The sequence below is a fragment of the Seriola dumerili genome, unplaced genomic scaffold (assembly GCF_002260705.1).
Source record: "Seriola dumerili isolate Sdu_G_001 unplaced genomic scaffold, Sdu_1.0 BDQW01000258.1, whole genome shotgun sequence".
NCBI classification, from domain to species: domain Eukaryota; kingdom Metazoa; phylum Chordata; class Actinopteri; order Carangiformes; family Carangidae; genus Seriola; species Seriola dumerili.
Window position 1 is genome coordinate 138,448 of NW_019174513.1, and position 25,549 is coordinate 163,996.

General features: G+C 42.5%; 2 protein-coding genes across 4 annotated transcripts in view; both read right to left on the reverse strand.

Annotated features, from left to right (window-relative positions):
• Positions 1 to 1,524: 1,524 nt before the first annotated feature.
• Positions 1,525 to 11,708, reverse strand: LOC111230007 (pre-B-cell leukemia transcription factor-interacting protein 1-like). The gene is made up of 12 exons (XM_022756538.1): positions 11,643 to 11,708; positions 9,604 to 9,680; positions 9,130 to 9,205; positions 8,826 to 8,893; positions 7,569 to 7,980; positions 6,339 to 6,581; positions 6,176 to 6,199; positions 5,526 to 5,578; positions 5,089 to 5,202; positions 4,704 to 4,938; positions 4,326 to 4,516; positions 1,525 to 4,283 (listed from the first exon to the last, which is right to left on the reverse strand). Exons 2-12 carry the CDS (start codon positions 9,652 to 9,654, stop codon positions 2,862 to 2,864), a joined length of 2,889 nt encoding a protein of 962 aa, XP_022612259.1. The 5' UTR covers positions 9,655 to 9,680; positions 11,643 to 11,708; the 3' UTR covers positions 1,525 to 2,861.
• Positions 11,709 to 13,589: 1,881 nt separating this feature from the next.
• Positions 13,590 to 25,549, reverse strand: part of shc1 (SHC adaptor protein 1) — a 23,928-nt gene continuing 11,968 nt past the window's right edge. For 2 of the 3 annotated variants that reach the window (XM_022756705.1, XM_022756704.1), the window contains 11 exons: positions 25,175 to 25,245; positions 22,285 to 22,348; positions 21,148 to 21,267; positions 20,057 to 20,110; positions 19,624 to 19,675; positions 18,783 to 18,909; positions 18,518 to 18,665; positions 18,153 to 18,210; positions 17,601 to 17,717; positions 16,707 to 16,963; positions 13,590 to 16,556 (listed from right to left, as the gene is read on the reverse strand). In XM_022756705.1, coding sequence (XP_022612426.1) covers positions 16,428 to 16,556; positions 16,707 to 16,963; positions 17,601 to 17,717; positions 18,153 to 18,210; positions 18,518 to 18,665; positions 18,783 to 18,909; positions 19,624 to 19,675; positions 20,057 to 20,110; positions 21,148 to 21,267; positions 22,285 to 22,348; positions 25,175 to 25,245 — 1,197 coding nt within the window. In that variant the 3' untranslated portion in view covers positions 13,590 to 16,427. Of the gene's footprint in view, positions 16,557 to 16,706; positions 16,964 to 17,600; positions 17,718 to 18,152; positions 18,211 to 18,517; positions 18,666 to 18,782; positions 18,910 to 19,623; positions 19,676 to 20,056; positions 20,111 to 21,147; positions 21,268 to 22,284; positions 22,349 to 22,918; positions 22,990 to 23,282; positions 23,956 to 25,174; positions 25,246 to 25,549 lie in introns of those variants that run through there. The other variant, XM_022756703.1, reaches the window with a different exon arrangement.

Here is a 25,549-nt window from a genome sequence, read left to right on the forward strand (position 1 = left end):
ATGCTGATGCATGGACAGTAGTCTAACATTTTTCCATTCTTGTGTATGTGTGTGCAACTGTGGGTGAGACTGCTGTAGAGAGCAAAAAGAAAGCAGTAAATCAGGTATAATTATACAGCCTGTGTTGCAGAAACTTTTGAGAACGAGGCACTTGGGTTTCACCTCAGAAGAGTCACATTATTTAAGCCAGACCTCGGACAGGATGTGCACAACTGGCATATTAGGGAGGCAGTTAGTGCTAACAAGCACAATAGCTTTATCGGCCAAATATACCCACACATTGTTTTCTTGTCTCAGCTGTATGACACAAACACAGATACACACACACCCGTATATCCCCATACACCTGAAACTGCAGTCTACACTACTCCTCCTTCCATTCCCTTGGCCATCATTGCAGAAAGGAGAGTGCAGCTACTAACAAAATAAATGTCTTACAGAGACAACTGAGAAGTCACAGCACAATACACAGCAGTGTAGAAGCATCAGGGTTTTCCATGGGGTGATGCTGCAAGTTGTTCTTATGATTGATGCTTAGCTCTAGTTGTATTTGTGTCTAAGGGCTTGTTTGCCTATGTTTCAAAACATCATTTATACGTCTCGGATTTCTTGATTGCCTGTTGTACCCACTCATCCAGTTTTGGGCCCAGAGAGTAGAAGCATCCTGTGCTTTAAAAAAAGTTTTGTTCAAAAATGAAATCAGTGTGGGGGAAACTCAGAGTTCCTTAAAGTCATACGGTCTTATAGGTGTGCCACTGGACTGATTTACTGCGTCTCCTTTCACAGACTTTATTATGTAGTTATTCATTACAAAGAAGTGTACGTTAGGGAACACAACTCTGCATGAAACTTTGGTTTACACAGAGGCAGCAGGATATGGATGAGCACATAGCTGTGTGTTTTTGTTTGTCTGTGTGATATTACCACTGAAGCCACAGTACAGCAATTTTACAGTATTATTATCTGTACTGGTCTACAGTATTAATGTAAAAAAAAAAAAAAAAAAGTCTTTATCTCTCCAGCTCGGAACTATAGTTTCTGGTCTCGAACAGGCACAATTATTGACTGACAAAACAGACAGACAGTGACTGTATGACATCATAGTCAATCTCACCCTCTCTTTTCTTCTGCTGACATCAGCCAAGTTGTTGCTCCACACATCCAGATGCAAAGAATCTAAAGGGAAGGGACAATAAAAAAGTATCCCTGAGCACAAAGACATAAATCTGGCAAAGGCAATCCATGGTCCATGAAGAGGAGGACACTCATGTTGTATTAATCTGTCAGCAAACAAGTAAAGCCCCCACTGACTCTCAACAGAAACTGTAAGACAATTGATCAAATAACCATAAAATTATAATTAACATTAAATAAAATAAAAAGAAATCTCAGTCTTTCCAACACTGCAGAATCATCAGAACTCATAAAATCCAATAGCATTTGCTTGCAGGTAACTGTTTAAATTATTTCACAAGTGAGCAAAAATGACAAAATACATTTTTTTTCATCACATGGATGCACCAAATTTATTATTCTGCTCTTATAACAATAAAATGGCCAAATATGAGCATCCCAACATACGAAGGTCTATATGCAGCATTGTTACCCTCTGAAAGACAATCAGTATTCGGCTGTAGGTCCTTGAATTAGCAACATTTCACAAGTTAGCGTTTAAAGAAATAAAAAAAGAACCTATTACTGCTATTTCTGAAAACTATTTCCCATGACCTAAGTGCTAAGTGACCAACTTAACCAATAAAAACAAATGTTACATTCATAATAAAACAATTAAGGACATTTTAGTGCACAATACAAGTTCTGTACCTGAAAAGGAACACATGTTCAACATGTCAATATTTTATGTGCCCGCCAATTGTTTTCTGCCTATATTATGCCAACTTCTATAAAATAATTTAGCTATATATTTCAGCATAGTTCTTAAACACGTTTAATGCAATATGTACAAACATTCAAAACAAAACCAATGCAGATTTCTATAGTTTCACATAAAATATTCACTAAACCATTTCAGCAGTTCACGTTCACTCCACCCTTCATAAAAAACTGTTTATGTTTTGAAGGTAATTTGACATTAAAAGTCAGGCTTAAGTAATTACTCCATTAAGATGACATACTGTAGGTACAGGCCTGATCAGTGAATAGGTGGACTTCCAACAGTGCACAGTGCTGTTTGCAATGGAAGAGGTGTCATGTGTGACTGAGACTGTACAGTGGTTATTCTAGAGATGAGAGTCAAAGCAGAGTAACATCCAACTCAGTCTAACAGCTTTAATCTCCCTATGCAAAGAGAGGAAGTTACAGTATCTACAGAACTAACTTTCACACCAGTGGATGTTCAACATGAGCTGCAGGTGCTCAGTCAGATATATGAAGCTGGACGTTTTGGAGAGTTTTCTATGGACACAAGGAGTAGCTACTGTAGGCATTATGCTTAACTAGTGTCATTACATTACAGGGAAAACACTGAAGCTTAAGTGCAGTCTTCTTCTCTTGTACATCCACCCAAATAAACCCTATAGTCTGATTTAGATGCAAGCCCTTTCTCTACACCACTGTGTACTAAGATGTGAGCATGTGTGCAGGTGAAATACAAAACTTCCCCAAAACAGTGAAATGAAATTATAAGTTGTATCACCGGGACAGCAGACGGCAATCGTAAAATAAGATCCTGTATAAAATAAAATAAAAAAAAAAAAGAAAGAAAAAAAAAAGGATGACAGGAGGATTAATGTATACTTGTAAGCATTTGTGGTCCAATAGCAAGTGTTCCCTTTGAATAACCCCTCATCTGTCATGACTCCTCTCAGCTACTTTCGACAGATCCATCAATTTTTTTCACGTCAGCCACGTCCTCGTCCGCTCTCCTTCCTCCACTCCCCTTTGATTTTCTCCTCTTTCTCTCCCGCTCCTGGCACTGAAAACTTTTTCATGACTTCTCTTTCAAACTCCTCCATTTCTTGCTCTATGGCGCTATCCTCCTCATCCTCCTCCTCCTCCCCGTTCTCATCCCCTTCCACCATATCTTCCAGAATATCTCCCACATCCTCCGCAAAATCTTGAAAGCTCATCTGGTCATGAACAAAGACCCCATCCTTGAAGAAGTTGGCAGCTAGCTTTTTGAGCTCCTCTGTTTTGGAAGCATCCACTCCAACCTCCTCTGCTTTGGCTAGGTAAGCGCGGAGGATGGCCTCAAACTCAGGGAAGGGGACAGGAAGCAGCCCCTCGGCCTGAGCGCAGGTCTCCAATGAGTTACAGTGCTGTGGTGGTTTGGGGTTGTGCTGGAGCCGGTCTCTCTGCTGGACCCAGTACTCAGGCTGTTCCATGGAGGGTCTGCGATGTGTGTGAGGGGCTTTCCTATCTCCCCACTCATGCTTTTCATGGTGGTCATTATTGTGATTACCGGAAAATTTGTGCTCATCTTTGTGTTTTTCAGCGCTTGATCTGTCCCTTTTCCAATCTCCGTTGTGCTTTTTCTCTTTCTGTCCTCTCTTCCACTCATCCTCTTTCCTTTCCCACTGTTTCGTCTCATCCCCTTTCTTCCATTCCTTATCACCTTTACCATTTTTACTCTTCCTCTCATTTTCGTTCCACTGTTTCCTCTCATTCTTCCTCTTCCATTCCTTATCACCTTTACCATTTTTACTCTTCCACTCATTCTCGTTCCAGTGTTTCCTCTCATCCTTCCCTTTCCTGTCTTTACCATAATTCTTGCCGTGATTTTCGCTCTCGTCCCACTGTTTCCTTTCACCCTTTCCTTTCCGATCTTTACCCTCATCTTTGCCATTTTTACCTCTCCACTCCTTCCTCTCTCCTTTCTCTTTCCAATCTTTCTTCTCCCATTTCTCATTGCCACTTCCCTTGAAGCCGTCTTTCACTTTCCTCCACTCCTTCTCTCCCTTCCACTCGCGTTTCCCCTTGTGCTTCTCTTCACGGTCCTTTCCTCCCTTCCAATCCTTCTTCTCCTCCTTACCTTTCCATTGTTTACCCTCATTTACTTTCTCATGCTTTGCCTTTTTCCAATCTTTCTCTTCCTTCCTATCTTTTCTCTCACTCTTTTCTATCTGTTCTTTCTTCCCTTCCCTAGCCTTCCATGGCTTTCCTTCATCACCTCTGCTCCCCACTTCTTTCTTCCACTCTTTCTCCTTCAATTGTTTTGTCTCATCACTGTGCCTCTTCTGCTTATCTACCTTATCTTTCTCTTTGTCAAATTTTCCTTGCTCATGTTTTCCCTTTTTCCATTCTGTTTTACCTCCATCTTTGCGCTCTTTTTTCTCTCCTTCCTTTCGTTCAGTTTTTTCTCTCTCTTTCCACCCCTTGTTTTCACCAATGTCATGTTTTTCCTTCTTCCAATCTGTCTTCTTCTCCTTCTGGTCATCCCATGGTTTCCTGGCCTGTGTTTCTACAGTTCCAGCTGTGTCCTGCCTGCTGTCCTCTGGTTGGCCACTGGGGGGCGATGGAGTGGGCTTCACAGGCGCTTGAACTGCTTCACTGGCTGCTGAAGGAAACACAAGTAGTTGTTACAACTACAAAGATGAACAGTGAGCAGTCAAGTGAGAAAACAGAAGAAGAGTAAAGGAAGAAATGTCCTACACTTTCCCTTGTTTTCTAATAACTATCATCCTACTACATCCTCTACCCTTCGTCACGTCCCCTCCCTACCTCCTCCCTCTGTCCCTTTGTACCTGAGGAGCGTTTTAATTCAGTCACAGTCGATCTCAGTGTGTCTAGTTCTTTCTGTAGGGCCGGGACAGACTCCAGCTCTCTCTTCATCCTCTCATTCTCTGTCTGAAGAACAGGGAGAGATGCCATCTCTGTCTTCAACCTACTGTTTTCCTTCTCCACCTCCTCCCACCGCAGCCGCTCCTTTGCTCCCTCTGCTGCCTGTCCCTTGGCTACTTTTAGCTCTTCTCCCTGTGCCTGTTTAAAGAAAAAGAACAGGAAAAGAGGGCCCGGTGAGAATATTACACGCTCAGTGACACCTTTAAATGCACACTCATATACATAGTTTATGTATTCTGCACACACATATAGAGGAGGAATAAAGTGAGAGACAGAATGGAGTCGCACCTGAAGTTGGGCTTGTAGCACAGAAATATGCTGGTTCCCTTTGGCTAACTTATTTAGAAGCTCTGTACTGTCAGCATCTACTGGGGGTGGAGGAACCTCCGGATTAAGCCACTCCTGTCAACAAATTATACACGCAGTACAACACAATGGCAAGGCTTTAGAGGACTTTTCAGAATCATTATTGCCAGACAAAGTAGTCAGGAAATGAGAGAACAGTATGTGTTGATGAAATTGGAAAGAACAAAAGTCCAGAGAAACACAGTTGGTAGACAATAGCAGTAATGCTGCCAGCGTTGTGGGTGGTCTCCTACTGAGCATATCACACTAAACCTTCATGCTGCGGTGCTCATTGTCCTTATACACAAAATGGCATAATGAGTGAAAGTTAGACAGAGTAGACGGAGAGAAAAGAAGTGAAAAATTGATGTCAGACTGACCTGTTTTCCTGGAACCTCTGAATCTTTCAGTTCCCTGGTACCATAATCACTCTCTGCAAATCATTATGCAAAGCTTTATTTCGATATTCATAATACTCAGTCAAAGAACACAAGCAGAAGATACACTCTGTTGCTTATTACTGAAAAAAGTGACACCCACCCAAACAAAAAACCAAGGCAATAAAATGTGTGTTGCTGAGCTGAGTAAAGGCATACATACTGCATCATTTCCAAAGGAAAGATTAGGAACAATGTATTAATTGCTGGCTGAAAACCTTGTATTTCCAATTTAGCTAATTTTCTGTACCAACTTTTGCCTCATCTTCAATGTTCCTGCAACATTTTACACTGTTCATGCTAAGAAAAAAATCATAAAAACCTAAAACTTAACTAGAAAAGACATGGACACATTGTGCTGATGTGGTACAAAGTTTTCATTTACCAACAGCAAATAAGCCTAAAAAAATGAACCAAATCATGCAAAGGTGCCTAAATCACTCTCTCCCTCAAAAGCATGCAGAGCTTTGAAGGCTTACTTTTAAAAAGTGTCAGATGCAAAACTTTTTTTTTTTCCTGCATGCACATTCACACATACAAACACATGCTGCAAGAAAGAACTCAGTCACTCACTCATGCACCCACAAACCTACCCTCATCCAGGTCCATGAAGACACCTGCAGGTATAACACACCTCAGTCTCAAAGTACCCTTTATCTAATCCACTGTTAGCACCACTTTCCTCTATCAAACCTTACTTTAACAACTTAAAAAAATCCATCTAAAATAACATGGGAATTGGGAAGGGATGCCTACCTGAGAAAAAGATGGTGCCGAGGCCTAGCAGAATGACAGCACCAAGGATGCACTTGTTCACAGAGAACCCGCTGTCTTCCTCTCGCTGTGGCAGCTGAAACTCTTCCTCTCCTTCCTCTTCCTCCTCTGCCCTCCCGATCCGTTCCAGAGCTGCTAAGAGAGACCTCCTCCTCACCTCTGACTCTCCTTCCTCCTCCGTCCTCTCAGCCCTCTCCTCACCCACCTCTGAATCCACAGGGGAATCTTAAGCAGTATAGGAAAGAGTATGAAGAGCTGTTTTTGAAGTATATCTTGACAATTACCTTGCTTTACGGTTTTCCCCAAGGCATAAACGGTGAAAACAGCGGATCATTTACTTTGTGGGTATCCATTAGACAGTTTTATTTTCTGACATTTTTTTTTTTTTTTTAAAGCAAAGCTGTTGCACATTGTTGGGCACAAATTTGCTCTTGCACAGAGAGCTGATATTACATTGCACAGCAGGTATGGTGCTGTAACTGGTCTGATCCTGAAGTATAGGACAAAACTCCTCATGGGAGGTAAGACTTGCTTCTTTATTGGCTCTGCTATGCATGGCACACTGGTTAATTTGCTCCATTGCCATTCCTTATTTTCCATTAAACTGCATAAAGTGATTCAAACACTTCATTTTGGAACTTCTGGCACCTTGAAACAACAGTCTTTAAACTTTCCAAACTATCTGCATCCCATTTTATTGTTAAAGAGCGATGGTGCTATAAACAAGTACCGCAAAGATTCGCTCACTGACACTGAACTCTAGTTGCTAAACAAATAATGTATAAGAGAATGCACAACAGAGCAAAAGAAGACTGATTTTTGTAATGCTGTAGTGAGACAAAGAGCTGCAGACAAAAACGCCACACTGCAAAAAACTTTAGAGGTCCCAGTCCCTCTGAAGCCAATTTACTTCTGCAGGGTGTCATGCAAATAAGAGTTTCTCTGTCACATCATGCTCCCTTCCTCATACCAACCACAGCCTCTCCAGACAACTTCCTGGCCCAGATACTGAACAAGTCCATAACCAGCTGGTCCACCAAGTACACTTCAAACACAAATAGTACATATGGCTTAGTCTCCAAAAAAAGAAAGGGGAGGATACAGGCATACCACGTGACGATCTTTGTCATGTTTAACAGCATATACATAACAAAAACTGGTGCTAAGGTTATAATATTAATATAATAATGACCAGAGTGTTGCTGTTCATACCTGCCTGTTTCCCTAAATCAGTCGTCCTTGGAGACAGGTCTGTCTCATCCTCTTCCTGATGTAGCTCCTCCCCATTTAATGGATGCAGTGTTCCTTCCTGTGCAAGCCTCTCTTCCTCTTGCGTAAACTCCATCCCTCCCAGAGTCTCTGTGCTCAGCAATGACGCTGGGGGCTCATCAGGGGAGGGGGTTATGTGGGAGTAGGAGTCAGAGAATGAATCGGGGTCAGGGCTGGACTGTGCCGGCCCCTGGGGTAGGCCCTCTGACTGGCTGAGTGCATCACTGCCAGGAACTAAGCTGCTGGAGACTTCCAAAGAAGTGGGAACAGGGGCATCAGTGATGGCGGTGGGCACGGAGGTGTGCTGCTCAGTGCTTGTGCCTCCACTTAGCTCTGCTGGTTTTTCTTCTGATACCTAGAATCAGGTCATTAAAATCCCTTAGAGTATAACACTGTCACTCAAAGGTTTTAGGGCACCCTATATTCTAGCATTTTTGGTTTAAACTCAAGCAAAGCACATAATCCAAAAACAAAAGTTCAACATTTTGGGAAATATGGTCATTCACTTTCGGGCAGAAAGTTGGATGTGATATGTTAATACTACTGTAGTGTAAATATAAAGCTGAACCAGGCCAGCTGTTTCCAGTCTTTATGCTAAGCTATGCAAACTACATAGAGAGTAGTTTTACATGAGAGTGGTCTTGATATTCTCATCTATTCTCATCTACCTCTCTGTCAGAAAGTCAATAAGTGCATTTCACAATATGTTGAACTATTCCTTTAACTTTACAAAACATATATGAACTAGGTCTGTGAGGTTCTGCATTTTGTGCACCAGTCTTTCATAAAGCCCTTGCTAAATGATTAAATAAGAGCTCTCTCTTGTTTTCTAAATTTCTTTAAATAGAAACTTTGTGTTGGCACTGGAAAGTTAACAGAGATCATTCTTTTATAACTCCATCAAGAAGCTGTAGCCTGGTAACAGCTGAAGTGAGTCATCTTCCAGGTATAAATATTTTGTTAGAGGGGTGATAATGTGGCTACATAAGCTCTGGCCAATCACATTTAAGTACTCCTGGGAGCTATGGTACAAGCAGTTTTAATGTAGTGATTATCCTATGAGTATATGGGTGAATGTATTCACCCAAAGTGTGGTATAGTCACAAAATAAAAAACATCAGAACACTTTTGTTGGCCAATCATAGCTAGGTTGTGTAACAAATACTACATGATAGAAAAAGATGCGTTTTGCTGTCTTACCAGGTGCGCCTCCACAGGGGACCCCTCTGCAGATGCTTCACCCTCTGCAGGCTGGTTTGCTCCAGAGCCTGGCTCATCAAACACAGACACAGGAGACAAAGAGATGAACCTTTTATAGCAACATTTTTTGAAATGAAGCCATTCTGACTTGGGACACCCGTGTGCATATGCAGAATGATGAGAAGTGGTGATGTTGTACATTGTTTTCCACTTTGCTTTTACTTCTCTGCTTTATTTGACAAAGCTGTACATTTTCCTGTGCCATTAATGATCCCACAATCCTCAACTTTATTCTGACAAACACCTGCTGCAGATGTATGGCTGTCTTCATGGTGCTCTGTTCCCTCTGCCAAAGGCCTCAGGGTTTCAGCGACAGTCTCCTGGGACAAACAGAAAAGCACCAGACAGTCAAAGGACGCAAACAGACAGACGAGATAATCGGAACATTCAGTCTTCAATCTACAATCTTTTGATTGTTTCTGAGCAGCAGAAGTGATGCGCATAACTCTCTTAAATAATAGCTACTGCCAAAGTGCCATTGAGCAAGGCAGTATGTGTATACATGTGCATGGGTGTGTGCTTCAAAAAGCCAGTTTAACTTTCTGAATAACAGTTAAATCTGGAAAAAGGCAAGAAACACAGACAGTCTTATTAAAGAAACCTACTTCATATTCAGGTGACCTATAAGAAAATCAATTGGGACAAGGAGTTTTCTTTTTTTAAAATAATGCAATTTCATTGAGGTCGTTTTCCTATGCTCTTTACAGTGTGGTGATACCTCAGGAGTGAGGATGGTCCAGCTGTTGTTAGCACTGCTGCCGCCAGACATGGCCCCCTAGAGGCTTTGCCTGTCTCCTGCAACACAAGAAGAACATACAGAACAATTACATGATTAATAGTGGTTTAGTTCACAGAGACAAAACCAAATCAAGGCCCCACTCCTCTGTGCCTTTATACCCTCTGAATCAAACTTAGGGAAGCGACAGCTAACAACCCCAAGAGAGCCGGTGTGTTGTTCAGAGGCCTGCCACTACTGCACAATTAGGGTGACAGTGTGAGTACTGCAGCTTTAAGAAATTTACATCCTTTGTGTACACATGCACGGGATTTGAATATATGACTTTGCTATTCAGCCTCACCCATTCTGCCAATAAAGGACCTACTGTAAGGTGGTGTTAACACATTGCTGTCAGTGTGCATGTGTGTGCATGCGTGTGTATGTGTGCAGGAAGTCCCACTCCCCGGGACCATTCAGTTCTTCATTAGTAGTTTGTGTGTGTTGTGGGCCTTTTGATCACCCTGGCTTTAGGGTTTGTGGGGAAATGTTTTGGCAGAGACATGGGTAACTAAGGCCGGCATTATTGGAAATACAGGCTGTCCATTTCAAAGCTACTGGTCTGTTGAATAGATGTCTACAAACTGCCAAATTTCAACTGTATACTGTATATTTGTACACTGCATAAGAATTACAAGTTTTACAGTAAGATAAAGACTTGGTGGAAGCATTTTCCTCTTGTCTACCTCTGTAGTAATGTGTCTGAACAACAAAACTTCTTAAACACTGGTGGACATTTCCATTTTACCACCTGGTCAGATGCAAGTGTCAGGTATTAGATCTTTATAAAGCCCTTGCTTTCAAACAGCAGAGGATGATGAAACAGATATGCATATTTATTAAGTCTAGTCTGGCTTTCATCAGTGAACGCAAAGAGAATGAACCACTTTGGTTAACACCACATTGTCTAGGTAATGACACACTTCGCTCCCCAAATTCAATTCTCTCCCAGCTCCGCAATTTAGGTCTCCTAATCGAGTGCCTCCCAAGAGAAGTCTACTGAATCTAGCCTAGGGCCCAAGGAGCATTGTGGAGCATATAGTGGAATGGCTTAAATAGACACCAGCTAAATATAGCTACCAAGAGATTGAGCAGAGACAGGAAGAGGGAGCATGCAGAAGATGGCCATGGGGAACACAACAGAGGCAGTAATGTTTTCTAAGGACAGTTTTAAAAGGATTATTTTAAACGCACCACAATGCTAACGGCTTTTAACAGCAAAAGATAATTTTCACTGCCTTTTACTACTTTACTACTATTTGATCTTCATGAGCACCAACTAATCTAACCTACATAGCCGTAGCTTTGGGAGGATGGGTTAAAACTTTGTATGTTTACAGACACTTGACACCCTGCCTGATATCTTCAAAGTAATTGCATAAGGAAATATATAAATCCATGCATTTTTTTCTTTCTTGAGCAAAATACAGCCAAAGATATAGTTACAGCTGCAGGCCTAATCTGATCATCTTCTCTCAGCAGGGAAAAAACACCAAAAAAGGTCAAGAGAATAAACCACAGGACAGGCCATTAGGACAGCAATGCTAAGCTGTCAGTGGAGGAACCATAACCAGCTTGTTCACAGCAGTTCACACACAGCATCACCAACAACGCAGTTTATCAAAATATTTTGTTTACAGACAAATATTGACGCCTGTGACAGGAAATGCCCCACAGCGAAGGGCTCAGGGAAAAAAAACTTAAGGCCACATTAAACAATGAAAAGTCACTTCTTAAACGTGCTAATGGCCGGTGTTAGCAAGATAATTTGCTTAAGGTTTCAACTTACACGACAATTGTTAGCACTAGCCATTAAAAGCCTAAACTAAAACTTTCTCTGTCACAAGTCAATCGAGCAACCAGGAAAAGGTGAGTGAAACGACGTTGGCGACGCAATGGAAGAAAAAAAAAACAACAGAACAGACGTTGTTATTTGCAATAAAAGTAAATGTTAGTTACGTCCAAATTCAGGTGGTTCTTACCGTGGACGGTCGCTTTACTTCAGACCCCAGAGTCTGTCACACACACGGCACACTTGTGAGTCTTCGCATCCAACTTGGGAACTTAGAACATGCCTCCTGAACTTGCATGATCCACACGCGTCTCGTCCAATCACGGGCAGTATTTTCCTTGATCCCGCCCCTTGCCATCCAGTTCGACCAATAGTAATGCGGCGTCGCTATACTTCTCAGGGAAAGCTTCCAAGTTGATTGACACATGCAGGTGATAAATGTTTTTTTCAAACACCCCCAGTCCTCAGCATCAACCACTGTTGGTCCACAAGCTCAGGTCTATTCCAGGTTGATATTTTAGGTCGCAGTATCTTCCTTTCCAATGTAAAACAGCCTGTGAAATGTATCCTATATTTGTGAAATACATAAATCATGAATTGGACGCAACTTTGCAAACTGTCAAACTGAATAATTACAAGACATAAAATCTCAGTGAAGGCACATACAAACTACCAGAGTACATGTGTGACACGTAAACCATATGATTTTTACTCTTTTTTTTTTAGCTGAACAGTATATGTTAACTATCAAATTAATTTAAAAAAAAATGAACAAAAATTCAGACATAAAGGTAATATTTTTCTATTCATTAGTTCCTTTATTTATTGCCACACCAGTTTGTCTTGTACAGTGAACATCAGGGGTGCCATTCCTCAAGATCTCAGAACAACAGGGTTGAATTCAGAAAACTATGAACATTTGTAGCATCTGGAAATGTGCCAGTGTGCTTCCTGAAAACCCAAGAGGAGCATCTCATAGACCCTGAAAAAACAGAAATAAAAACATTATCTGTGTGTAAGTGCATTAAACAGTTTTATGATTTAGTAAACCTACTCCTCAATGAAATTGACATTTTCTAAAATCGAGAGCCTCTTCTTTTGTAGGTAATTGCATTATATACATTAGAGAGATTTTGATTCACTATGTAGGCTACTGAAGTGGTAAATTGTTGTCATATGAGACAAGACTCATACTTGCCAATGCTTTGCCAGCACCACTGATCAAACACTCCATTTCTGATGAAACAAAAGCTGGTTGAAATTACACTATAGGAGCCAACGGAGAAACAGGGAAAATCAATGACCACTTGAGCTACTCTCACTCAGTCTGTCAGTCCAGGATCTCTTTGATGCACCAGCAGCAGAGAAGGAAATAAAGGCACTCCTTAACTGACTGGATGAAACTGTAGGCAAAGTTTCCTCCCAAGAAGTTTTTGCCTCGTCCCAAACCCATGGCCATGTCCCGCAGGTGCTGTCCCAGAGAGGAGGAAGGCATGGCTTGGGGAAGAGGACGCTGGGGATGCATTGCTCCGGTGAGGAAAGGGAGTGATCAGGCGGAGGCAAGAAGGAGGGCAGTCGATGAGAACAGGAGGAGAGCTCTGACAAATGGGATTGGACCGGGCTCGTGCAACAGCTGAGGTCTGCTCCGTATTCCTGGCACAGTTAGCTCCTCTACTTATAACCTCCTATATGAACTGCAGGTCACCTCCTTTCACATCCTGAGTTTTCTAGACTCTTCCCTGCTTTCAAACATTCACTGATTGATTAAAGGCCTTGTTTACCTTTGCTGTGCACTGCTCCCCTCTTTTGTATACTACCCCCCACACCGACTCTCTCTGAGCTCTAACAATCCCTGAATCAGCCCCCTTCTGTTACAGCCTCATCTGTTCACAAACAGGAGAGTTCCAGTAGCTCCAATATACCCCTGCACTACATCTCATTCTTTGTTCAGAACAGTCTGTGACAGGTGATCATATCTTCTAGCGGTGTGTGCTGTGTTGTTTAATTTTCCATCAGTTTTTTTTTTGTGTACTTTGATAGAGAAAATAAAGGGATCTCTAAAAAGCCTACCAAACTAGGTGATAAATATTCAGGTGAAATGCACAATTATATCAAAAGGCAAACTCACAAAGAGAGATGAATGATATATGTATTTATATATGCAATCTATATTTTCAGATACAGGTGTAAACAGACATGTTTCCCTAAAAACAAAAAAAGTATTAAAACAGAAATATATAAAGTAAAAATCAATATCTGTGCACACTATCTGAAAGTAACCTTTGGCTTTCAAAAAACACAAATGAAAAAGTACAACAGCATCATCAACACTATCACCATCACCAACAACAAACAAGAGAAAAATTTGAAAGGATTTTCATGCAACAAAGGCAACTGTGATGAACGATGTTAACACGGGACGAGGTCACTAATGATGCAGAGGGTCAGGTGGGTCTGTTCCAGCACACACACACATACACACATGCACGCACACTTATAAGAGGCGCACACAGCAATAGCAGGACTTCAAGCTTTTGATTTTCCTATCTCTAACCCACAAACAGCCAAACAGGCAGAGTGTGAGTGTCTGACTGACCCAGCTGTCACTCTGGTATGCGTGTGCATGTTAGATTACATGTGAGCCCACTACAGGGTATGAGGACTAGTTGACAGTTAAGGTTTAAGTTGAAAGATCCCCTCTCGTATTTCAGGAGTTTGGCCACAATCTCTTTGACAAGTTCAGTTGGCTTTAAGAGCTACCTCAGTGCTGTGGTGTCTGGCTCGGTGTTACTTATTAAATAAGTTTTTAAATATACAACTATGGAAACAATAATCTGATACTAAGCTGAACAGTCAAAAAACTGATGTTATTTACAGATGCTCAGGAAATCCCCCCCCTCCCCCCTATGGTGACATCAAGTATCTGTGACTATAAGCTGAATGCAAGAATGTGCATCAGAGGAGATTGCCATCACTGGATCTGTTTGTGTGTGTTTACTGGAGTGTCATTTTTGCAGAGTCTTTGTTGTTTAACTGAGAGGCTTGTGTAAGATTCTCCTGTAGTCGACTACATTAGAATTAAGTACATAAGGTGACTGCATTGAAGTGACGTGACTGCATTGAAGAAACAAGGCACGATTAAAAAGATATAAAAAACAACACCATGGATTGAGGGAGGAGGAAGAGGAAAGGAGAAAACTATAGTGTGAACTTCTCCCTCCAGATCCTTGACAGTATATGAAAACAGCACACTGAGGAGCAGCATTTGGCTTAACATTTCCTCGTTAGCAATGCTCCAAAAGCATGTATGTCCTCATGTTCAGTTACCCCAGACCCACTTCATTTGATATACAAGGTTTTAAAAATGATTCCCTCAAGTGATTATAAAGTAAAGCAACATCACAATACACAAAAATTACCAAAGCGGTTACTATGACACACTGTGCATCATTTTTGCAGAGGGAAATTCATTGCTTAGACTGCTCAACATTACAACACATGATTGGCCACTGTTTAAAGGGGTCTCCTCAAACAACTCTCCTCTGCTTTCCGTTTTCTTCACAGAATACTCTGTAAAGATATAACCCATAGATTGTCAATGCAAACACATACTAAGGTGTCAGCAGAAAAGCAATAGGTCAAAATGATCTGGTCTATAATTCTCAAAATGTAGTAGTTATTGTGTTTGTGGGTGACATCAATGCACTTTAATAAAATAAAAAAATTTTTAAAAAAAATTGCCTTTTTGATGATGTATTCAGGCACAATCCAGATTCTTCTTCAATCTAAAACAGGCTTATTTTTATGTGCATGTCTTTCTCAATAAGTTCCCACTGCTGTAAGCACACAAGATAAATAACTGTTGATAATTATCATGGCTTCCTCTGCTGTTAGCAACCAAGTTCATGTTCTTTGGCATGACAGGTGGTGCAGCCTGTGTGTGGAGTAAAGGTGAATGTGTATCTGTCTTTTTAGAGGGATTAGGGCCAAACAGCCGCTTAGATCCTCCTGAACTCCTAATGTCCAATCACTAATGAGTCCCAAGATATCAGATGGAAAAAAAAAAACAACATATATGATGGTCATTGGCATAGCAGTCCCAGTTTTGCATACAGGCGTTCTTTATCACTCCAGGGGTCAAAGTTCAAAAGTCTTTCATAGGGGAGTAGGTGGGGGTAAGGTGACACTCCTGATTAGATTGGAAGCAAACTCGTTTATGCATATTCACCACGCAGAATTATGTCAAAGTCTTGTTTGCTGCTGAAGTGCTCAAGTGACACCCGAAGGGAGTGTTTGTGTTTGAGCCGGGTTCAGTCTCTACAACAAAAAACCATTACCATCCAGTTTGCGTTTTGCTTAATACGCTCCAGCGACAGTCTGAGGAGGGAAATCATTTCCCCTGAATGAAAGAACACATGCTTAAAAGCACAGAAAATCCGATTCCATGTCCCATTTATGTTCCTTTCTTCACTCTTCAGTTCCATTATTTTTTTGTACACAATTCCTTGTATTAGTAAAGTGTTCTGTTTTTTTGTTTTTCATAATCGAATGTTAAGATTTTTTTTCTTTAAAAAAAAATTGCATTTGTTTTCTGCCCCGTTCTGAAATAAGGAAAGGGTTCCTCCCTGGTTCACAGTAGGCTGTTGAGAAATTGCAGCAGTACTTCTCCGTTGTGGAGGGATGCGCCTGATAGTCGTTGGGGTCGAGGAGGGACTGCATATCACAGTTTGGCTTTCAGAAAGGACAGGAACATGTGGCAACAGCAGCAATTAAGTGATTCTGCAGAAAAACTGGTGATTTTTTTTTCTTTTTTTTTGGCTTTCTTTGCTTTGTGTGTGTGCATATGTACTGTTGTGTATGTTTGAGTGTGTTGAGTGTAGTGTTGCTGTGTGTGTTATAGCATATGATGTCTTGTGTTGATTTGCAGTGGGAGTGTGTGTATATTTGGTGGAGTATTTCATTGGTCTGTGGAACGTCAGGCCCTGCGCTCAACTGGCTGTTGCAGACACACTTCGCTTCCAGCTGATACGATGGGGAGCCTGTTGTCCATGTGGTAACTGATCAAGTGACTCACACTTTCAAACCGATGGTCTTTTGTACGGACCTAGAAGATGAAAATATATATCAATGACAAGTTCAACCACACACCAATATAATCATGTGTTAGTAAAACACTAAATAAAAATGTCCCTTGCCGATTCACTCTTCTCCCTCCCCTTTGCCCTTGTGATCTCTTCCTCCCACCCTGACTCACCACTCCTTCTGGGTCGACTAGTAGCAGGTGTTTGGGCTGACCCCCCTGCTGTCCTGTGAGGACGTACTGTCCGGGCGTGGTCCCAGACTCCCGCACCAGGAAGTCACCATCGCGGGTCAGCAACCTCTCTGCTTCCCTGCGACTTAAGCTACCATGGAACCAGGCCTCACACTGCAACTGCTGCACCAGAGGAGGCGCTGCTGTCACTGAGCTTGGGCCACCGTGCCCAGAGACCCCCAGGGCATCATCAAATGGCTCTTAAAAAAATCCAGATACACATTTGTAATATTGTATTTCTCTGATGTAACTCTCAAATGCATTTTTTGCTTTTACTATGGTCTGCATTTCTATTTAGAACAAAAATGATTGGACCATGTCCTAGTAAACCACATGGTCTCTGACAGATGTGTGCTATACTGTACACTGATAATGTACTGTGTCTTTAATGTGAAAAGCTTTACCCAGTCAACCAATCATGTTCCATAAAATGCCCCTGTAATGGACAAAGGCACTCTAATTCCCTTATCTCCCTCCAAGGCTGCCTTCTGTGGGCAACTCCACTCCTCAATTAGCCCGTCATATGGAATGTAAAGTACACACTATTCTGCTCATCTCCTTAGTCAATGATTAACCCTTATGCTTGCCTCATGGTCAGGTAATTGCACATTTTAGTTACCAGCAATTTTGGTCACTTTGATTACAACAGTCACATTTAGTCATTTACAGGAAATCGTCTTTCACTACATAGATTCCCAGCAAGCGACTCAGTCATTTGCACTTCTTTTTTTTTTTTTTAAGATAAGATTTCAGCTGGATTTGTCAAACTGAGATGATATTCCCAACAACGCATTAACACAGAAGCAAGCAAGAAGATAAACCAGGTAAGACACTTACTCATGTCAAAAGCGTCTCTGTGAGCGTTTCCATTTGCTGCAACTGGGGGGCGGGGTTTATCCACATTGACGTATGAAGGGTCATCGAACAGTTCCCGTCCCCCCTCTTTGGCACCCACTTCAAAACAGAAAATAATAAATAATCCTGGCACTTCCCATGTCTCATATTAGCTATTCGTACTGAATGGCATGGTAACCAGCCGTTACAAGACAAAAACAACAAAGACAAGAATATGGAGAAAAAGTGTGACTGATTTCTCAGTTAGGGATAATCTGTGGGTTTAGACAAATGCAGTCAAAATACCCACCATTTTTGAGTTGTGGCACTGACCACAAGCAGTCCTATATACAAATTTGACGAATAGCCATTATGAATGAGCAGTGTTCCATACTGAGGGAAATAACTAGTTATCCAAGAGAGGCGAGGAAAAATTGTTGTTTAATCTCTCTATTTTGTGCCTGAATGATAGCCTGAGTCATTCCCTCTCAGCCTCAGCTTGAATGACAGACAGAGCGAGAGAGACGCAGACAGACTGGCAGAGACAGATCTCACCTGGTAGAGGCGGCAGAGGCTGCTTGTGAATGTCATTCTGACCTGGCTGTCCATAAGGCTGCAAACACAGAGGCACAAAAACAAATCATGAGTCACTGCACCATGTGGACCTACTGAAATAAATTCATTCTATGGCCAACTCAAAGGGTTACCAAGGTCAATATTGATTTGTGTATATCAAACAGAGCAGGGTTACAGTTGCCTTTTTACTCAAAATGACACATTTCTGACACATACTGTATAGTCAGTAGATTCCTTAAAAGTGTATCATCTCTTAATTGCAGTGCTGCCAGTGTTTGGATGTGTTGAAACGTGTGTATGAGTATGTTTCATCCTCCTGTTGTATTTATGTGCACTTGTCTCACCAGCGTGGCCCCTGGGCGGGTCCTCATGTCAATCAGTCCACCAGGGGGAGGCTGTTTTCCAGGGAAATTATTATAGTAAGGGACATCAGGAGGCGGAGCAGTCTCATCATCTTCTTCCTCCCATGCAGAGCCGTCAAACGGAGCCATTCTGGGAGAGAAAGTGGCGATATAAAAGCAGATACAAAAACAAATGATGGGTGGAAAAATAGAAACACAAGCTCTTGTTTTGGGCTCAAAGACGCAGAGCAAACACGCCCACATTTACCTGTCATGAGGGGTGACCAGTTTAGGTGGGTTCTTTAGGTACTGTTTAAAACGTAGTTCAAAGGCCTGGCCGATGGTGCTGATGACTTCCTGGGCCAAACCCTCTGAGCACTCCAGGATATGACATGCTGAAAGAGAGGACGCACAAATGAGTCACTAAATGAAGATACAGTAGCTGCAGCAACATGTACTTGTGGGAAATATGCAGTCATCTAGACAAATATGAAAATGTTGAAATGGAGTGCATGTCATCCAGTGTACTCACTGCAGTTTTCCCTCAAATTACAAGAATAACATTAATAATATTTAAAGTGGTGTTGACTGTCGTAGGAACAAGCATTTCTGTATATTTTTTTCAGTCAGTCCCCAGTTCTGTGAGTGTGTTTATTATTGCTTGGAAAATCAAGCCATGTGTTCATATATATATATAGCTCATAAGCACAAATAAAGCAGGTGCTGCCAAAAAAAAAAATCCAAAATAGTCCTGTTACTTGTGATGCCTATTAAGCAGTAAATGTACTGTTTCTTGGTTTGCACTCTGGGTCTGTAATATCTTCAGGAGGCAGCGTGTAAAACTCAGAGGGAAATAAGAAATGAATAGAGCCATTTCACTGATTTAATAGGATTAATCTATATTTTAATAAAACGGCTTGTTCACCTTTATATTTACAGTATATGCTGAAAGTGCAATCTCACAGCCTGTTTCACCGTACAGTGAGAGTGAATGTAGAGAGATTTGCAACTCATGCATCAGAGGATTATGGTCAAACCAACAGCCCCAAAAAGCAGCCTACTGGCAGATGCTGTCTGAGTGGAGGTGTCATTTTGCTGTTTCTGCTCACCTCTCTGGTTGACTGGGTCTTTGGCCACATATGCTACGTACTCAGCCGTATCCTGAGGGAGACAGGGGTAGACAGTTAGGGGAAGAGGGCAAGGGGACAAAAATCGATAGGAGGAAAAAGTGAAGGGCAGGTTTAGGATAGAGAGGTTGAAAGGAAGAAGAAGAAGAAGAAGAAGAAGAAGAAGACGACGATGAAGAGGAAAGAGACAAAGCAAAGCTGCAGAAGTTAAAAACATACACTGAGCTGAAAGAGAGATAACAGGAAGTAATGAGATCAGGCTTGGAGGAGAAGACTGCAAACCAGCGAGGCAGCAATGGAGCGAGTGGTATTTATAAGAATAGACAATGACAGAGGACAGGAAGGAAGGATATGCAGGCGGAAGAAAGATGGAAAATGTCCAGAGTGAGATTTGAGCTGACTTTGGGTGACTCACTGGGTCTCCTCCAGAGGCGAAGGAGATGGACTGCATGTGATGATTGGCGATTATCTGTGGAGAAAAAGAAAGAGAGTGAGAGAGAGAGAGAGAAAGAAAGACAGAGGAGAGAGAGAGAGAGAGAGAAAGAAGAAGAGCATGTGGGTGACATGAAGTATGTGGGAAGTGAGATGAAAGCATGTGGATGGAGAGACAAATGTGGAATAATTACTGAGAAAAGTGCTTTTTCCTCCATTGAGCACCATCAACTGCAGCAGTGATAAAAACTAAGCATGGGTGGAACACCTTTTTAACAGTCGGCAACAACCACCCATGTTGGATCAATAACAGCATCAACACTTGCTAATGCTCTCTGCACAATGTGTGGGCTGTATTTGTGAATGAGTGTATGTGAACGGCATGTTGCTTTGTGCTACGTGTTAATGTGTATGCACTGCACTACTGTATGCCATTTCCCCAAAGAAATAAACATCGTTCAGTAGCTATTAACTCATAAGAGGTCTAGGAGGAGGATCACATCCTGCCCTGTGGTGATGCAGGAATGAAGACGATGGTTAAGAGGGATTTGTGCATCATCCAGAGCAAATGAGGCAAACAAAGTGGAGAAGCTCTAAAATGATCTGGGCATCCCTTGAATGTCACAAACGGTCATAAGACACATTGCTCTGATGACAAAATGACAAAAATAAAACACAGATTTTGATTAGGAAGATATTTTCTTGATCTCAAAAATGATCTCCAAAAAATATTTACAATAAAATGGGGGTGATGAAAATAAAAACATTTACATTTTCATTAAAATATTAAAATTGCCCTTCTAAAGTTGATCTTTAAAAAGTCTTTAAAATCCTTAAAACCACAAGAAATCCCTCAAGCAGAGAGATCCTTAGCTTTACTCTTCTTCAGTAAAATGCACCAGCTAAGTGCACTCAGGATACCAAACATACCTCCGGCTAAAACAGAGCTCTAACAATCAGATGCATCACTGACTCACAGTGAAGTCTCTGGGACAAATCTCCCAAACACCAACAGAGCTTTTGAGAAAAATACACGCAACAGTAACTTCAGGGGTAAGCTGGTTTCAGTCTAACCTGTTTGCAGTCAGAGGCCAACAGATTGAGGCTGCTGGTCGAGATGGTGAGGCTGATTGTCATGCCAGCAAACTGCAGGTTACTTTTCCCCAGGATGGACGTCAGACAGCGTGAGGAAGGCTGCAAAAGAGAGGGATATGGTCCATGAGTAAAATACAAACAACATTCACAAACAGAAACCTACAGGGTTTTATTTTTTTTTTTTTTACTTCAACAAGGCACGATACTCCAGTGAGTGCTCCCTGCCTGTGCATGAGCCTGTGGGTGTATGTGTGGAAATGCCTGTGTGTGTGGGAGTGGGAGAACAGCTGCAATTTTGAAAATGATCCTGTCTCGAAGGCCAACTGTGACCAATGGGGAGTAGACGGGACAGTTCACATACTGTAGGCTGTGCCAAGAGCATCACGCAGAACCATGCCAGCACTATTGTGCCAGCTCGTTTATCCCAATCCTCCTTCTTCTCATGGCTTTCATCCATATCTGCTCCGGAATATTTGGAGTGCAGTGTGAGAACGGCAGCATCACAACAGGATGCACATGCTCAGCCACATTAACCTCAGTCCAGCCAAATCAGAGGGACTAGACTAGTTTAATCTATTCTAGCTTACATTCTATAACTATTTTGTCTGGTGTCCTGCACTGCCAGACGTTCCTTGGTCAAACCCTGCTATGGCAGCAGGGCGCTGGATTTAGCCACCTGTTTTATGAACTGTTTGGGTGGGTGTTTTTAGTTTTACAGGAATACTGTGCACAGACACACACAGTCTTTAAACAGCACACTTGCAGCTGTGTCTGCTAGTCTGGAGTGCTTATTTGGCTTGACACTGGCTCCACAGGAGCTACAACTCTACCTCTATAGCCTCCCTTGTGACATGATGGAGGGAGAGAAAAGAGAGACCAGAGAGTGATTGGTCATTACCTGCAAGTAGCCCACTAACCACAAAAGTGTACAATCAGCCTAAATCAAGATCTGTGTGTGTGAGGGAGAGTGTGTGACTGAATAGCCAACTGACCACAGAGTGGACAATCAAGCTAAATCTAGCTCTTATCCAGAAAACCCTTCCCACTGCTGCCCACTTAAACCATATAAATAAATAATGCCCTGTAAGGGTGTGTGCTAGTGTGCATGGTGTGTACCTTTCTCCTGCGCTGGGCTCCTTTGGCTCCGGGTACTGCCTCACACACCACAGAGATTGCCTCCCTGAAACATTGAAAACATGCAAGAGTTACAATACCATGTCATTAACTCTCGCACCTTCCCGGACTTACAATTATATGGATTAAATGAGATCTGGCAGTGGGTGATTGAATTTATCGTCCCTGGCAACAATACTCGTCTTTGCCACAGGGACAAACATTACTACGGAAACCAGAGGGAGACCACCAGGATTCCAGAACATTCTAATTTAGGGTCTGAGAGAGCTGCAGGCGTGAAAACACACACACACACACACACACACACACACACACACACACACACACACACACACACACACACACACACACACACACACACACACACAGATATGAGCAGATGCAGTCAGACACTAACACAGAGAGAAACAAGCAAACAAGCAAAAGAGAGTGGAAGTGGAAAAGAAAGCAAGCAAGCAGACGAAGCAACATATGAGCAGTGAGTGGTGTGTGAGTGTATCCATCCGTTGTTTCTAAGTCTAAACACACTTTTACCTTCTCGCCCCCACATGCGCAAACAAGAGCTGAAATGAGAGAAGTAGCAGGCCAGCGACTGACGAGCATTGTGTGGTCTCACCTGGTGACCTGAGTTCTGGTGTTGAAGTCCAGTGCTCGCATTGACTGTAGCACCTCCACGCAACCCATGTACTGCCCAGGAAACAGGAAGGCAACACATTAGCATCGGACATTTCCTACATCACAGTCCCACTGGACAGACTGAACACAATAAGTAGCGGTGTAGCGGTGTCAGATTCAAAAAATGTGACAGAAGGGTGTATGTGTATGTGTATATATATACATTACACCCTTCTCTGTCACATCTTTTAATCCTGAAATATATATATATATATATATATATATATATATGCAAATACTGGAAAGAGAGATGTGTAAATTACATATTTCAGTTAGGGATGAGTGAGAGGGTGCCAGTTACTTACCCGTACAGTGTAGGAAACACCGGTGGTGCTGACCACATTGTCGGAGTGCAGCCAGCCACGGGTGGGCTTGTTGACAAAGGAGCCATGGCGCGTCCACTCATCTCCTCCCAGCTGCCCTCCTTCCACCCGTGCCCTCCTGGACGCCCCTCCCAGCCGGTTCATATCCTGCAGAGGAGGTCGAGGAGGGGGAGAAGGAGCAGTTAGAGGGGGAACAGGGTGATGAAGCGGAGGGGAGGAGCTAGAGCTGCTCCTGTCGTCCCCAGAGGACTCAACAGGCGCCTGAGGTTGCTGCGGCCTGTTTGAGGCCTTGAGTCCTGGGAGAAGAGTGGCAGAGACGCCCAGACGAAGAGATCCCATCCTAGGGAAGAAGGAACAAAGGGTGGTGGGGCTGTTCTCTGCCGGGCGGGGAGAAGAGGGGGGCAAGATGGGAGTGAGAGATGAGGAAGAGAGAGAAGAAGGTAAACCAGGGGAGGGAGTGAGCGGGGTAGCAGGACTGGAAGGAGGGAACGATGATGGATTGGAGTTTGTTTCATCAGTTGAGCTCAGCGATTCACTCCGAAAGTGGGTGTATTTGGTTTTTGGGACAAGCTCCATAATGAATCTGCAGTGTCAGTTTTTCTATCCGTGCAAGTCCACAGAGGCTCTAGTGATTCAATCAACGTCTCTTTGTCTCAGTATTCAAAGTTTCTCCCTAAAAGGACACACAGCCATCTGTCTGTCTTGCTCAGTGTAAGAGCTGCATCCATCTGTCTGGTTGTCTGTCCTCCACTCATTACCAGGCAGCCAAAACCAAACTGCTTTAGAAACGGCTTTATCCAGAAATGAAAGCAGAATGAAAAAGGTGCAGAGAAGTGGGGTGTCCCAGTTAATGGTAGAATGCAGATGAAAAAAGTTTGTTTTTAGTGCACCAGTGCAGATCATGTTGTCATCAGTTCACTTTAAATCTGCTTCAATGTTCATCCTGTTCCCAGGAACTGATGAAATCATAAGATCATCATCTTCGCTCTACAAAAAGTGTTCATCTCAGTGTTTTTGCCATAATGTAAAACGATATCTGTGAATATCTTGTTCCAACTCAGTGAGGGCCAGTTATCCAGCTGTCGGCAGCACCATGGAGAATCAACAGTGAACAAGTGAATTCTCTCAACACCCCCTTGCATGTGTCTTACAGCATTGAGGGGTGCGCACTTGTACGTGATGTGTTTACACGTGTGAGGCAGCATAAACCTTCCCTGCTCACAATACCTCTTAGATTATCTGTGTATGTGTGTGTGTTGGTGTGCGCACATGTGTGCATGTGTGAAGCGGCTCCCCTTGGCAGCTCTATCCTGCCTGACACGGGCCCATAAAAATCCTATTAGCAGCCAACGAGGGGATCGCAAGGGGGCTGCGCGCACTAACACAGCAGCAACACGCGCACACACACAATACACAGCTCCAATTGGTCAATACTACAGAGAGCATCTGCAGAGCTCAATGAAGCACAGAACTGCTAAAGAAGAGAGGAGGCTTACTGATGTATGGCTAGTCTCCAACTCCTGGTGGCAGCACACTTTCCTTAACACCTACTTTTCAAGTGCATTGTATTCTCAAATCTTTCATCAAGTTCATTTTTACTCTCTCTCTCTCTTCCTCCAAATGGTTTCNATGAGCAGATGCAGTCAGACACTAACACAGAGAGAAACAAGCAAACAAGCAAAAGAGAGTGGAAGTGGAAAAGAAAGCAAGCAAGCAGACGAAGCAACATATGAGCAGTGAGTGGTGTGTGAGTGTATCCATCCGTTGTTTCTAAGTCTAAACACACTTTTACCTTCTCGCCCCCACATGCGCAAACAAGAGCTGAAATGAGAGAAGTAGCAGGCCAGCGACTGACGAGCATTGTGTGGTCTCACCTGGTGACCTGAGTTCTGGTGTTGAAGTCCAGTGCTCGCATTGACTGTAGCACCTCCACGCAACCCATGTACTGCCCAGGAAACAGGAAGGCAACACATTAGCATCGGACATTTCCTACATCACAGTCCCACTGGACAGACTGAACACAATAAGTAGCGGTGTAGCGGTGTCAGATTCAAAAAATGTGACAGAAGGGTGTATGTGTATGTGTATATATATATATATATATATATATACATACACCCGTCTCTTCTTTTAATCCTGAAATATATATAGTGTAGCGGTGTCAGATACAAAAAATGTGACAGAAGGGTGTATGTGTATGTGTATATATATATATATATATATATATACATACACCCTTCTGTCACATC